Below are 13,154 nucleotides of genomic sequence, written 5' to 3' on the forward strand. Positions count from 1 at the left end.
GCAGCCAGCAGCCTCCATGGCCGGCCCTCGAGGAGGCGGACCTGGAACTCGCCGGGGGGGGGGGGGGGTCGGAGGGGGAGGAGCCGTAGCTAGCAGGGCCCTTCAGAGGCCGGCCGGCCGGAGCGCCGCGGCTAGCCGGAGACGGCGTCCAGGTCATGCCGGGGCGGACCAGAGCATCACCGCGGGGAACTGCGGCCAGGGCATTCCACCCGCACCGCCAGCGAGAAGGTGAGGCCGTGGGAGGCCGCAGCCGCAGCCGACCCAGATCTGGCGCCTGCGCGCGGGGGGGGGGGGGGGGGGGGGGGGGAGGACGAAGGACAGCCCCGCCGCCGCCGGCCCTCCGGTGGCGGCGACGTGAGGGCGAGCGGAGGGCGGACGACGGGGCGCCGGCGGCTAGGTTTCCCCCGAGTCGCCCGTCTCGGGCGACGCGGGGAGGGGGGGGGGGGGGCTAACTCGAGTTTTCTCTGTCCTCATAAGAGTAAAGGCACACTAAGTAAATCCAACATATAGGCTAGTTAATATCGTGTGGTTTCCGGCAAAATATTTCTAGTTCCCTCAACCTGAATGTTTTAAACAAATAATATTTGTCGGCTAAGTTATGCTTTTTGCAAGAGCATTGCTTAATTTGTAGGTTCATGTTTTGAAACCGTGCATAACTCAGTCTAACCAAAGAATAAGTTGTGCTCCCATATGTTGCAATCATAGCCTAATTAGTGGAGTTAGTGCATAATGAGAAGATAATGATACTGGTCCTGCTGATGGATTAATTAGCACCACCTTTAATCAGTGACCCATTCAATTAGGGTACATACTAGCTTTTTTTTACTTATTTATTTAGATACAAAACCAAACAGATCCATCATCAACCAACTGCTCATCATATATAATCACTTTTGTACCACTAGCTAGCTAAGCAACACTGTACAGGCAGCAACGTGGACGCCGGTGGTCCGTCCGATCCGATTAGTCAGTCGGCCTGCATCATGGACACGGCAAGCGGCCGCGGTGGCGGCGGCGTCGTCCGGGAACTGAAAGAGGCCTTGGACTCGCCCCACCGCTCGAACATCTGCCGGTCCGCCGCGTTCACCTCGCACTCCGGCAGCGCCGCCGGGTACCGGTCCGTGTCGTAGCACACCGTGTACACCATCTGCCTCCGCCTGAACCGCCGCATGTCCGCGCGCTTCCGTGCCGTCATGACCGCGTACTCCGCCGTCATCAGCTCCCACTCCGCCGTTGCGCACCGCTGCGTGGAGGCGCCGAGGTGGAGCTGGCGGATGTCTGCACCGGCGTCGGCGGGGCATCCACGGAGCACGAGGCCCGAGAACTCGGCGGTGAAGGGCCCGTGCCCGTAGTCCACCGTGTGCTTGCCGTTCTCCGTGGCCCAGGTGGAGCCGTCCCAGATGGTCACGTACACCGCCATGGGCTTGGACGGGTAGTCGGCTCCCATGTCACTGTCGTCGCCGTCGGGACCCATGCCGTCGTCCGTAAAACGACGGCGACTACGGCGGCGCTGCGCCTCGCGGACGGGGGTGCCGTCGACGTAGAAGACGACGGAACTGGAGGACCAGAGGATGGAGAACCTGTGCTTGGCGGCGGTGGGGTCGAAGGGCAGCACGTACCGCTCCTCCCGGCCGCGCGCCGTGCTGCCGTTGCCGTACACGTTGGTCTGCATCCGCCACCGGTGGCCCGCGCGGTTGCCGAGGAACTCGAAGTCCAGCTCGTCGTGGGTGGCCTCGAAGACGTCGCCGTTGGACAGATAGAAGGCGACGACGACGCCCGCCGTGTGGCCCGCGGGGAGCTTGACGTCGGCGCTGAAGAGGCCGTGGTGGTAGTAGCGCTTGGAGATGAAGCCGGAGCCGGTGCTGCGGTCCAAGGTGATGCTCACGGCGTCGCCGCCGGAGGAGCGACCCATGTTGGACTCCCCGAAGAGCGGGGCGAAGCCCTCGTCGAAGGTCACCGTCGGCACCTCATCGAACGGGGCCGCCGCGCAGAACACGGCGGCATGCATGCAGGAGGCGAAAAGCAATAGCAGCGTCACCGCTGCTGCCGCCATGATCACTCGATCAACCAAGAACTTGAAGGATGGGAATTTCTTGGCGCCGATCGATCGATCGATCCACCGCCTGCCTGGTTTGTGCTCTAATGATGAGTTAAGTGGAAAGGATTTGTATTTGTATATATACCATGTGATGTGTCTAAACTCTAAATTGGTTGGTTTGCAGATAGGAACATGATGGTGGAAATGATAGGGAGGTTAGAGATGGTCGTAGCACCTAATAAGCTAGGTGGAGGTTGGAGATGGCACCGGCGGCGCCGCGCCGGTCCTTACCTGGTTGGCTGGGCTCACGGGACATCTATATCTATTTATCTAATGCAAGATTCCATTTTATTTTATATTGCATTTTTGCTTTTTGAGTAGGATATATTCTGCTGGATAAAAAGCTGTGGAAGTGTATTATTGTCTAGTTGAACAGACACCCATGCATGCATATTTGCACGTGGATTAACATATATTTTCTTGATTGATTTATTGATTGTTTTATCCAAGGAGTGATTATTTTCAACTTTTCATGGTTGGTTGTGTAGGGTTGTGTGTGTCTAAAGACCAATACATCCACCAAGATACAACTTTTTTGGGGACGGAATGGATTTTCTTAGTACTTTTATTTTTTACTTTTGCAAGAAAAATCTTTTGCTATCAGTGCACTCCCATCACAAATGAGGCTACACAAATATAATTAGCTAATGCTTTTATTTGCATTTTGCACATATATGTTGTATTTGATTTCGGTGTACATAATTATTTGGGAATGGCTAGAAATCAGTCAGCTGAATTTTTGGTTTGAGCTCAGTCGATTTTTGCACCGTTAGATGGGAAATCAATGGCCCACAGTCTTCTTTAACCTCTGGACACATCTCCTTCCTTCATTCATTCAGAAATCGATTGACGCCAAATTCGCATCAGCTGACTGATGTGCAGCTAAACTGTAAATATTTGCATATAATCAAACTCATTGCACAGAACCTAGAAAAGGAAAGCTAGCTAGGGACATATGAATATGATCGAAGAGAGCTGATTGGGATATGTTACCTACCTACATGCATAGCGGTTGAGTAAAGTTGAGGTCTCATTCACGGACGGTGGGTACTTATATACACGACGACGACTCATCGAGCCGCCAACGGTTGTGCACTGTGGTACTACCTCCGTCTAGGTGAATAAGTCACTCGCGTAGTTCTAGGTCATCGATTTGATGAATTAAATATGTGTTATATGTCATGAAAAGTATATCACTAGATTTCTACACGGATGTAGTTTCTAAATATACTTTTTTGTCACATATAATACATATTTAGATAGTTAAATCGTCGACCTAGAACTACGCCAATGACTTATTCACCGAGACGGAGGTAGTAGTAAAAAAAATACTTATGCATGTCTTTCTCTCTATCACTTGTCCAAACTCTAACGGCATGCATGCATGCTTTCCATAGTAATTAAGCAACAATTTTAGCCTGCATGCATAATTACTGTTTCATGTGGCCTAGGTAATCCTCGCATGCATGGTTGATCACTAGTTACTACTCTCTCTGATCCATAATAGTGTCGCAGTTTTGTATTAAGGTTGAACTAACCTTAATTCAATACTGCGACTTATTTTGGATCAGAGGGCGTTTTTTCTTCTTCATTTTTTGCCGGAAAATTAGTAGTTACTACTCCCTCCGTCCCATAATGTACGTTATGGGACGGAGGGAGTACTGTAGTACTAGCCAGCTAGCAATTCCTGAAATTCGAGTATGAATCGCTTTTTATATATATGGAGCAAATCATGTATCATATGTGATCATTGAACTGCATGTGCAACTACTCCTGTTGTGGTAAGATGCTAATAGTCCGTGGGTACTTAACAACAACACCTACTAACTTATTTAAGTGCATTTTGACGGTTATAATTAGTTCTCGTTAATCATTGCTCATGTGAACAAAAAAAAATGTACACATATATGTTCCCATGTGAACAAACCAAAAATGAAGACGACAGAACATGGGCAATTGGCTGTTCCTTCTTGTTTCATTAGGTCTGATGAAACAGAGGATAGTTTATTAGCATGGTTCGGTAGATTAGCAGGTATGGTACTAGCTATCTAGCTAGGCATCTGTGAGAGAATAAATAAATGCATGAGTAGCTAGCTAAGCAAGGACGTGACACATATTGGCGCGTATTAATTTGTAATTAAGAGGAGATAACAGGACAAGGAGATGCGAACTATACAACAGAGACCTGAGCGATCAACTACTAGTACTGCTTAGCTAGCAGAATATACACGTACACGTATACGGCCATGCATGTATGGTAGAGTATAATAACATCAATACGGTACGGATGGGACGGTGCAACCACTTGGTTGATTGATTTGCCAGTTAGGTATACCTGAAGCAAGCCTTGGAGGCAATAGGTTGTCATGGATTCACATGCATTCATTGGACACTCCCTCGGTTCATTAAGAAAAATCCACACTATTTACCTGCTACTCACTTGAAATAATAAAGAAAAAAAATAAGTATTGGGTAGCCCTCATGCATGATTACGAACCTGTTCGATGGTACACGTAAAGTAAAGTGGTGCTCATAGTATATATTTTTCTAATTGTGTGTAATTACAATTAGTAAGAACTTAACTTGGGATTTTTCATAACATATTTTGCATAAACATCTCATATTATTGACTCGGGGCGAAAAATGTAGGAAAATAATCATGAATGCAGGTTATGAACTACAAAAGATAAATAATACCATTCGTCGTGTCTTGCATAAAAATGACAGGACACATGCAGTGCCGGAGCGAGAGAGAAGGTTCAAATCATGAAGATCGGTCCATCCAGGGTACACAAGTTTCAAATCCTAAAGATCTGGGATGTGAAACGCTATTTTCTTTTCCAATCTAAGCCCCCAATTTATTTTTGGAAAACGCTTAGCGTCAACCGGTAGATTTTCTCTCGCTCGTCCACCGTCTCCCACAGGCGACGCGTGTCCCAGTGGGCATGCACCGCTTTGCATCCTGCCTTATCTCCTCGCCCGATTGCTCTCCCATCGACATCTTTTGTTTTCTTATGCCTTCTTTCTTCCTTTCCCAACCATCCATCCTTCTCCATCACACACACAATCTGGGGCATGCTCGGAGATGTTGGCCATGGAGACACCCACGAACAGCCCGTGCCCACCGGGCACGGCCACGGAGGTAGCATGCGAGCATACATGGTCATGCAAGTCTCGCTAGACGTCACAACCCTGTTGTGGGCGGCCATGGAGGGACTATGCGAGCAGCAGCCGTTGCTACAACAGCAAGCGCCATGGATGGATGGCCTTGTCGTTGGCGGCCACGACGCGAACGGCGGTGGTGCTGTCGACAAGGACGTCAGCGTTTCTATAACTTCATCTTCATTGAATTTTTTTCCGCAATATCATCTGTGTTGTAAAAGTTTTTTCCGCAACAACGCCCATACTGCAGAAAAGTGAAGGCGGATTTTTTTCTCTGCAACATCATTTATGTTGCAAAAATGCCTTCCGTCCGCAACAACACCCATGTTGCAGAAAAATGAAGACAACAAAATCTGCAACATCATCTATGTTGCAAAATTTCCTTCCACAACAACACTCATGTTGCAGAAAAGTGAAGACGATAACAATTTCTGCAACAACACCTATGTTGCAAAAGGGTTTGTGCAACATGTGGTCTGTTGCAACGATGGGACGGGGTTGAGCGTTGGATGGCATCAGATCTAACGGTTGCTGGGGCGGTGAATCTTTTTAGATTATCCGTCGGCGGACGCGTAACACTGCCCTTTATTTTTCTATGCAATTTTTTTCAAGTGTGGGTGGGCAGCGCCCCCCTCTACTGACCAACGGCAATGGCGACCAACATATTAGCTAAGGTGGATCCTCACTCTACCTCAGTAACCTCACGTGGAATTCTTCCACGGCCAGGACAAGCCTAACAATATTTATTTTCTTTCTCTTTCGAATTTTTGTTGATATGTTGGCTTTTCAAGGCCTCCTGCCATTTGGAAAAGGTTCTGAAACAAAACGGACCATTTCCGGTCCGTTCTAACAACTCATCACTAAACCTGGAGCCTCTCCTAATTAATCTGAACTAAATCGACAAGCTAGCTAGCTATGGCTAGTCTAGGCTACTCTGAATCCTCGATCGACCGGGCCGGGCTGTTGCTACTGCCCCAGACGTTTGTTCATCGTGGGGGTCTTCATCTCCCATGCACGCAGGTTGGTGAGCTTGATGTCCGACTCGCCATTGTTGAAGACGAATAGGTGTGCGTTGTCCCCGACGGCCTTCCTCGGGTAGACCCTCGTCAGGATGCACGTCTTGCCGCCGGCACCAAAACTTTCCACCACAGAGTGGTCGATCTGAAATGTATTCCGCAACATGGCTTAGAACCACCTCTTGCAAGGGTGCATTCAGTAAGTAACTAATTCAATGTACGTTTTGTGGTTACGTACCAATGTCCTGAGGGCGATCTTCTTGGTCTTGGTTATGTCGATGTTGACGAAGCCGGCGAAGGTCGGCCTGTAGATCTGCGACTCGAATGACGACCTGCTCGATCGATCATTCAGGATTACTGGATCTAGAGTGTGGTAAATTGCAAGTTGTATATAAATATATAAAAGCGTGACTTGAGTGAGTTATATACATGGGATCTACCTTGTAGGGTCGTTGCACATGAGGACGACATAGCTGGTGTCATTGTTCTTGAATACCCTGAAGAAAACAGCTGTTCTTTCCTTGAGGTCGTCGGAGGCGAGCAACCAGAGCCCAAATGGCCCGACGCCGCCCTTGACATGTGAGTTGAGCTTCTTGCACAGCCCCTGCGCGTCTGTCCGCCACGACGCGTTGAATTTCTCCGCCTTCTCAAGGTTCTTGATCATGAACGCCGCCTCCACGTCCGACTGGCATATATAGCATTGGCTCATCATTCACTAACAATTCATAGGGGGCCGCCGCCTCATGGTCTTTATATATACGCTTTGTACTGACCTGCACGGATTTGAAGCCGCCGACCTTGAAGTAGTCGCCGCCCTTGACGGCCTTGTTGCTGACATTGACGTGCTTCGCACGCAATGACTTGATCTCCTCTACCGGCCACTGAATTAGCTGCCTACCGCTCCGTGACAGGAAGATCTTCCTCGGTATCGCCTAAAAATTCAGAAACATTTAAATCTCAGTACGTGAAGAGCCATGTGAAGGTCAGGGGGCCATGGAAAAAACAGTGAAGACATTCTGTTGGTGTGATGCAAATGTGGATGTGTAGTGACCTGGATGCCGGCCCAACCCTTGTTGCGGTCGTCGGGGACAGTGTCTGATTCATTGGCCCAGCCCCAGAGCACGCGACGCTTCTTGACCGGGTCAAAGAATGACTTGGATGCATAGAAGTCGCCATAGTCGTATCGGAGACCGTAGTCATTGTCTGGGAAGTCGAGGTCAGGGGTGTACCTGTCCTTGGCATGGTCGTACCAGCCAATGGTGTAGTACTCGTAGCGCGTTACGTCGAGGCTCACCTTGAGCACATATTTTACCTCCGCAGCGACTGTGCTGTCATGCAGCTCTGCGGTGTCCACACCGCTCTGGTGGTGACGTCTGCCGCCGGCCACCGCCACGGGGTAGAAGTCTGGGCACTCCCACATCCCCGTGAGCCCAGCGTGCAGCGAGTGGTGTGCCTTGATCCACCTCCTAAAGTCACGGCTCCTGTACAACACCGCGATCCCCCTCATGTTCTCCTTGCTGCCCACCACCAGCCTCCAGTGTCTGCAAATCAACCACGCACATGAGCGTATAGCATAATCTTTGTGTAAATATCAATCCGGCAAAACGTGTTCTACATAATTATTTACATGCATGTATGTCAGCATGGCACAAGAGACAATAAATAGTGATGTACGTACCCGTCTGGCCCGTACCAAGCGGTGGTGGGATCACGGAAGGCGCTGGCGTTGATGCCATGGTCGGGGTTGATGATGGGGTTATAGTCGGGCTTGACCCACTTGCGGAGGAAGGGGTCGGAGAGGTTGGCCGGGTACGCGACGTTCTGCACCTGGCGTTCCTTGGGGTCGATGCCTGTGTACATGATGACCGGGACGCCGTTGGGCAGAATGGTGGCAGAGCCCGACCAGCAACCGTTGATGTCGAACGGCTTGGACGGGTAGATCCCGGGCTCCAACGCCACCCAGTCGATGAGGTCGGTCGACACCGAGTGCGCCCAGATGATGTTCCCCCACACGGCGCCCTTGGGGTTGTACTGGTAGAAGAGATGGTACAGCCCCTTGTAGTACATCGGCCCTGCATGCAGCATCCAGACGTTGAGATCGATATGATGTTGGGTCATACAAAGTGCACAACAGATCCATAGTCATGCAAAACTGATTGCTAATTCATTTGACCAATAGATAGATGCCGATCGAGATGATCAATTTGTATGAGTGCACACGTACCATTTGGATCTGATCAATCGTTGCATCGTTGTGAAGAGTTGGTTCGATGTCATCCAATATTAATTAGCAAAGGTCACACAAAAGAAATTGCGAGGAGTGAGTAACTTAATTACTAAAGCAACTGATGGTGAAACGGGGAAATAGTCCACACATACGTACCATTGATCCAATGCTTGGGGGGCTGGAAGTGGTACCCCGTGCGCAGCTCCTTGTCCACCTCCGTGGCCTCCAACGACTGGAGCTCCGGGTATACGACATGCGACGCGTGCACCGCCAACACCGTGCAGTACAACAGAGACACGATCAATGGCGCCGCCGCCATCCCCATTACTAGAGCAGATAGAGCACGTGCAATGCAAAAAATTAGGGAAACGTTTAATCCGCAGGATAGAGCATAACCTAATTTTAGAGGCACATGGCGCTACTAATTAATTTCCGATTAGGAAATCAACATCTGAAGCAGGCATGACATGCGCGAACCTGGATTGGATCGGCCGGCCGATTTTCAGCCGATCTTGCGTCGCGGAGGAGGATGGATTGATGCGGAGATTGAAGAAGAACGACGAAGGATCGGAGGACATGGCTTGCCTGTGGATAATGCGGCTGGATTTATAGGCCGGGTGGAGGAGAGTGATAGAGTCGACGCTCGCGTGATGCGGCGGCGGAGTAGAGTCTTTGGGGATGAGGGCGAGGAGCGAGCACGTCGGGAGCAGTTGAGGACGAGGTCGCTCCATCGACTGGTGCATGGCGGCTCGTTTCTTCGCGCGCTCTTGGTTCGGTTTCTGGCCCGCCTCCGCTGGCTAGGCCCAAATCTCTACTACTATTAAACAAGCAAACATATTCATCGCTAAGTACACCCAGTCTAGCCTCCACATAACAACACAAAAAAATTACGGCCTTATGATTAGACCCACAAATTTGAATCTAACCTTTCAGATGATCACTAATCCACGTCAAAAGTACGTTTAGCAGTTTGATGGAGCGGACGAAAACTCTGTCACCCGCCTCTGCACTTATCCCGCAACAATCACAATCGATTCCAGAAAAAGACCTACAATTGCAACCCCAATATCCTCCCGGGAGCTCTCCCCGTCGACCGCACAACGCCCTCATCGGCACGCTCTTCGCCGGAGCGGCCCAGAGCGGCGTGCGCTGGAAGCTGGATCCGGGAAGGAGTGCGGCCACAAGCGGGAGACAAGGGGAGGCGCGGTTGTGCTCTCTCTGGTCGCCGGCGCGGCCACCAGAGGGGAGACGGCCAGGGGAAGCGGCGGCCTACGACTCTGTAGGGGATGCAGCGTCTGGCGGGAGGGGGCGCGTAGTAGGGAAGGCAGCGGTCGGATCCAGGCGCGGGTGAGGCCTGAATGCCACACGGGGCCCATGGCGGCCAGATCCGGGCCACGCATGGGAGCCGGTGGTGTCCCGCCGATGCGTAAAGGAAGCACGGGGCGGCGCGTCAGTGTGTCGTCGTGCACAGCACCGTGCGGGGTGAGCGATGGGATGCAAACGACATTGTAGGCGCCGATGCCGCACATGCTTGATTTGCTGCTGCCGCCGCCTCCGCTTGAGGTCTACGGACGCTGTCGACGAGTTATGAGGCGGAACCATCGAGCACCGAGCTGGAAACGACACCATCGAGGATGACAGACCGCCACCGAGGCTGATTGTTGTGGACGCGCCTGCCCACTACAAGTCTCCTATCGCTGTTGTGTTCCGAGCAGCCAGAGAACTACAGGTGCACGACTCCTGCAACCTGGTATTTGAGATGCATTTCCCAATCGTCCTGATTATGGACTTCTGCTCACGTTTGGTATGAATGAATCTCTGAGAATAATGTGGAATCATCTCATCTTCATACTTCTTCCAGCCAAGTAAGCTTACTTATTTTTCTGATCTGTAGTTCATTTTTATTACAGGAGCGATCTGAATTAAAACAAGAATTCTGTGGAGTCTGCTTGAATCAATTGTTCATCTCTACATTAACGAATAGGTATGGAGTTGCTTACTGTTACTTCAAAATAGCAAGACTGTCTGATGCTTGCTACATAGTGATTAGATACCAATAAAAATAATATATATTTCCTTTTAAGAAGTGCTATATACATTTGCTCTCTGAAACTGGAAGTAATGTCATTGTACCGACTTGTCAATAGATGCTGGTTTTTATGTATGCTTCTTTAATAGCAAGAACATAGTTAATTGTGTTCTTCTTTATTTCCATAAGGCGCTGATTGATTGCTATTTCTTCCTATTTTGTAGTGAGATTACCAGAGCATCCTGGGCCTCCGACTTCTTGATATGATCACTGGATTGTTCTTTAATATTTAACAACCAAGACTGTTCTTTCCTGCAAAAAATATATTTTCTGTCATGAACTACTAATGTCACTATGATGTCTCAAAGAGCTTTCTTATAAGTTTGTGGTTATGCACATATACATGATCTGGTAAAGGGGGAGACAATGCAAGTGGCAGAGATAGAAAGGTAGAGGTGGAAGAAGAGGGTGTGGTAGAGGAAGAGAAAGTCATGCCAAACAGAAGTGGCAGGGGTTGAGGAAGGTCAGGTACAAGCTGAAGATTAGGAGGAAGATTTACAACCCAGTGTTGAAGGATGTGTCACATTTTGTTTGGCCGTAGCTACAATCCAAAAGGGAGAAATGCAGAAGAATTTGTTCAGACTTGAAACATGTGTGATCGAGGAGAGAGCAACACCCAGCAGTCTGCACTACACACTTGACATATGTACAAAGGTGAAAATTTGCCCTTTTCTTGGTGCTTGTAATTATTGATGTCTCATGGTTAAGATAATAAGTATGCACTTTGTGATGCTTTTGTTTTGTTATCTCTGATTAGACCTTGTTCTGTGTCCATGTATAGAAGAAAAATATTTTTTGGGGCGTACTATGACATTTCTGTGCCATGGCACATTTGATTTCAGTTTTTTTGGAGCATACAGATGTACACACCATGATAATATGCTTCTAAGCATGTTCAAGAAAATAACACTTATGTTGGATCATGCTGGATTTTACTAACCTCATCGGTAATGCATCTGTGCATGATCATACTTGATTGCATATTCTCATTCAACGGGAATGGGTGCCCTCACAACCAATATATAGTTGTACATCAATGAAACAACTTCATGTTGACTGAAGTACCAATCAGGCATATTGGCTCTTCTGTACGTGTACGTGATCTAGATTATCTTCTGTTGTGAAGCCCGGGAAGGATATAACCAGATAGACCATGTTGAAATTAGGAGTTAATCATGGCTTAGAATTTTTTTAGTTTCATAGACGTGAAAGAGTTGAGTGTTCTTGAGCAGCTTATAAAATGTAGTCCGTGTTTGCTGACATGTTAGCTCCTATTATATTTTTTCGGGTCTCATATAAGAGCTATTCAACTTATAATCCTGAATAGTTGCATGCAATTTTAAGAATGATTAAAAATCTGTTGCAGGATTTATGTGGGCACATGACATACCCATACATATTGTGAAAGTTTACAAGAGAAGCATGTTGTTCTAAATGAATAGTCGCAAATACGGACCTGGCCATGGAAAGATGAACACTAATTGGCCACAAATGAGCTACATTGTTCAGGTTATGAGTAGTTCTACCTTTATTAGGCTTGCACATCTGGTTTGTCCGTCAGTTAGTTCTCTGACTGGTTTTCATGGTGCACAAACTTGTATCTTACAACTTAGATGAATTATGTCATTTGACCGGCTTATGTGGATTCCACTTATTTCTATGCACACTTGCATATCAAATTTATTTTATTTCCGGTGCCTATTGTAATGTCCGTTTCATAGGAACCAAATAGAAGGAAATAGGAATGGTATTTTTCTGATTGGAAATAGTATACCTTATATTTAGTTAATTTTGGATACAATTATGAAAAATCTTAGATAGATCGTGCTATGAAATTGTTTCTGTGATACAGTATGAACAGTGATGTGTGGCAGACAAACATCTATGGTACAGTGGTTGCCGGCGCTAGCTAAGGGGTGTGGCCATGGTGCATCAATTTCTATAAAAGGTCTATATGATGATAGAATTAGGAACCATATGCTCTTCGTATGAGTTATCAAATTTTTTAGAAGGTTTATATGATGATAGAATTTTTATATTTCATAATAAAATGTATTTTAGTTGAAACGTGCGTTGCACGTGCATACTTACTAGTTCGTAGTAAACAAACGGGGTTCTCTGCCGCATGAAACCTCAAACACCATACATATATGGGCCCAAAGTCGTAGCAAACGGGTTTTTCAGCTAGGAAGCTTCTATGCACCGGTTTCAGAAGCATCCGTGCATTTAAATACTAGTTGGACAGTTCCAAATACATATTGAGCACTTTGTCATGAATACAGGTGAACATTTTAACGTACTAAACAATTTTCCATGAATTATTAAACATTTTAACTCGGAACCTGTGGGCGTGTGGGAAATAAGCTCGTCAGCTGGCTCCTAGCGCGTGCCTTCTCTTAAGTGTCACGAAACAATTTTTAATGGTACAACTTAAAAAACTACATGAACATTTTTTACATTATGTAAACTTATTTAAAATGTCACCAAAACGAATACTTTCTAGTCGATGGAATTTTTTTCAATCATGTGGACACTTTCAACAAATTCTGTGAAGAAAACATT

General features: G+C 47.8%; 2 protein-coding genes and 1 long non-coding RNA gene across 5 annotated transcripts; 1 reads left to right on the top strand and 2 right to left on the bottom strand.

The window, feature by feature from the left end:
- Nucleotides 1-855: 855 nt before the first annotated feature.
- Nucleotides 856-2,344, bottom strand: LOC109761724 (probable xyloglucan endotransglucosylase/hydrolase protein 30). Its single transcript, XM_020320553.4, has one exon. The coding sequence runs from the start codon at nucleotides 2,051-2,053 to the stop codon at nucleotides 968-970; it is 1,086 nt and encodes a 361-aa protein (XP_020176142.1). The 5' UTR covers nucleotides 2,054-2,344; the 3' UTR covers nucleotides 856-967.
- Nucleotides 2,345-6,226: 3,882 nt separating this feature from the next.
- On the bottom strand, nucleotides 6,227-8,828 carry LOC109761720 (beta-fructofuranosidase, insoluble isoenzyme 3-like). 3 transcript variants are annotated; one of them, XM_045228221.1, is made up of 8 exons: nucleotides 8,660-8,828; nucleotides 8,501-8,509; nucleotides 7,955-8,348; nucleotides 7,328-7,817; nucleotides 7,056-7,208; nucleotides 6,717-6,961; nucleotides 6,515-6,608; nucleotides 6,227-6,421 (listed from the first exon to the last, which is right to left on the bottom strand). In XM_045228221.1, the coding sequence occupies exons 1-8, from the start codon at nucleotides 8,826-8,828 to the stop codon at nucleotides 6,227-6,229; spliced, it is 1,749 nt and encodes a 582-aa protein (XP_045084156.1). The 3 variants fall into 3 exon arrangements, with proteins under 3 accessions (XP_045084156.1, XP_073354616.1, XP_045084157.1); XM_073498515.1 differs by having other exon boundaries at nucleotides 7,050-7,208; XM_045228222.1 differs by lacking the exon at nucleotides 8,501-8,509 and having other exon boundaries at nucleotides 7,050-7,208.
- A 688-nt stretch (nucleotides 8,829-9,516) lies between these two features.
- Nucleotides 9,517-11,515, top strand: LOC109761722 (uncharacterized). Its single transcript, XR_012183508.1, has 3 exons — nucleotides 9,517-10,307; nucleotides 10,414-10,487; nucleotides 10,757-11,515. It is a non-coding gene; the product is annotated as an uncharacterized lncRNA (long non-coding RNA).
- Nucleotides 11,516-13,154: the final 1,639 nt, after the last annotated feature.

The sequence above is a fragment of the Aegilops tauschii genome, chromosome 5 (genome assembly GCF_002575655.3).
Source record: "Aegilops tauschii subsp. strangulata cultivar AL8/78 chromosome 5, Aet v6.0, whole genome shotgun sequence".
NCBI lineage: Eukaryota > Viridiplantae > Streptophyta > Magnoliopsida > Poales > Poaceae > Aegilops > Aegilops tauschii.

Excerpts from the sequence above, each read along its gene's own strand:
- LOC109761724 (XM_020320553.4), bottom strand. The coding sequence starts at position 2,053 with ATGGCGGCAGCAGCGGTGACGCTGCTATTGCTTTTCGCCTCCTGCATG.
- LOC109761720 (XM_073498515.1), bottom strand. The coding sequence starts at position 8,828 with ATGGGGATGGCGGCGGCGCCATTGATCGTGTCTCTGTTGTACTGCACG. Across the intron at positions 6,962-7,049 it reads GCGGCTTCAAATCCGTGCAG|TCGGACGTGGAGGCGGCGTT; the intron begins GTCAGTACAAAG and ends TATATATGCCAG. Across the intron at positions 6,609-6,716 it reads ATGTGCAACGACCCTACAAG|GTCGTCATTCGAGTCGCAGA; the intron begins GTAGATCCCATG and ends TCGATCGAGCAG.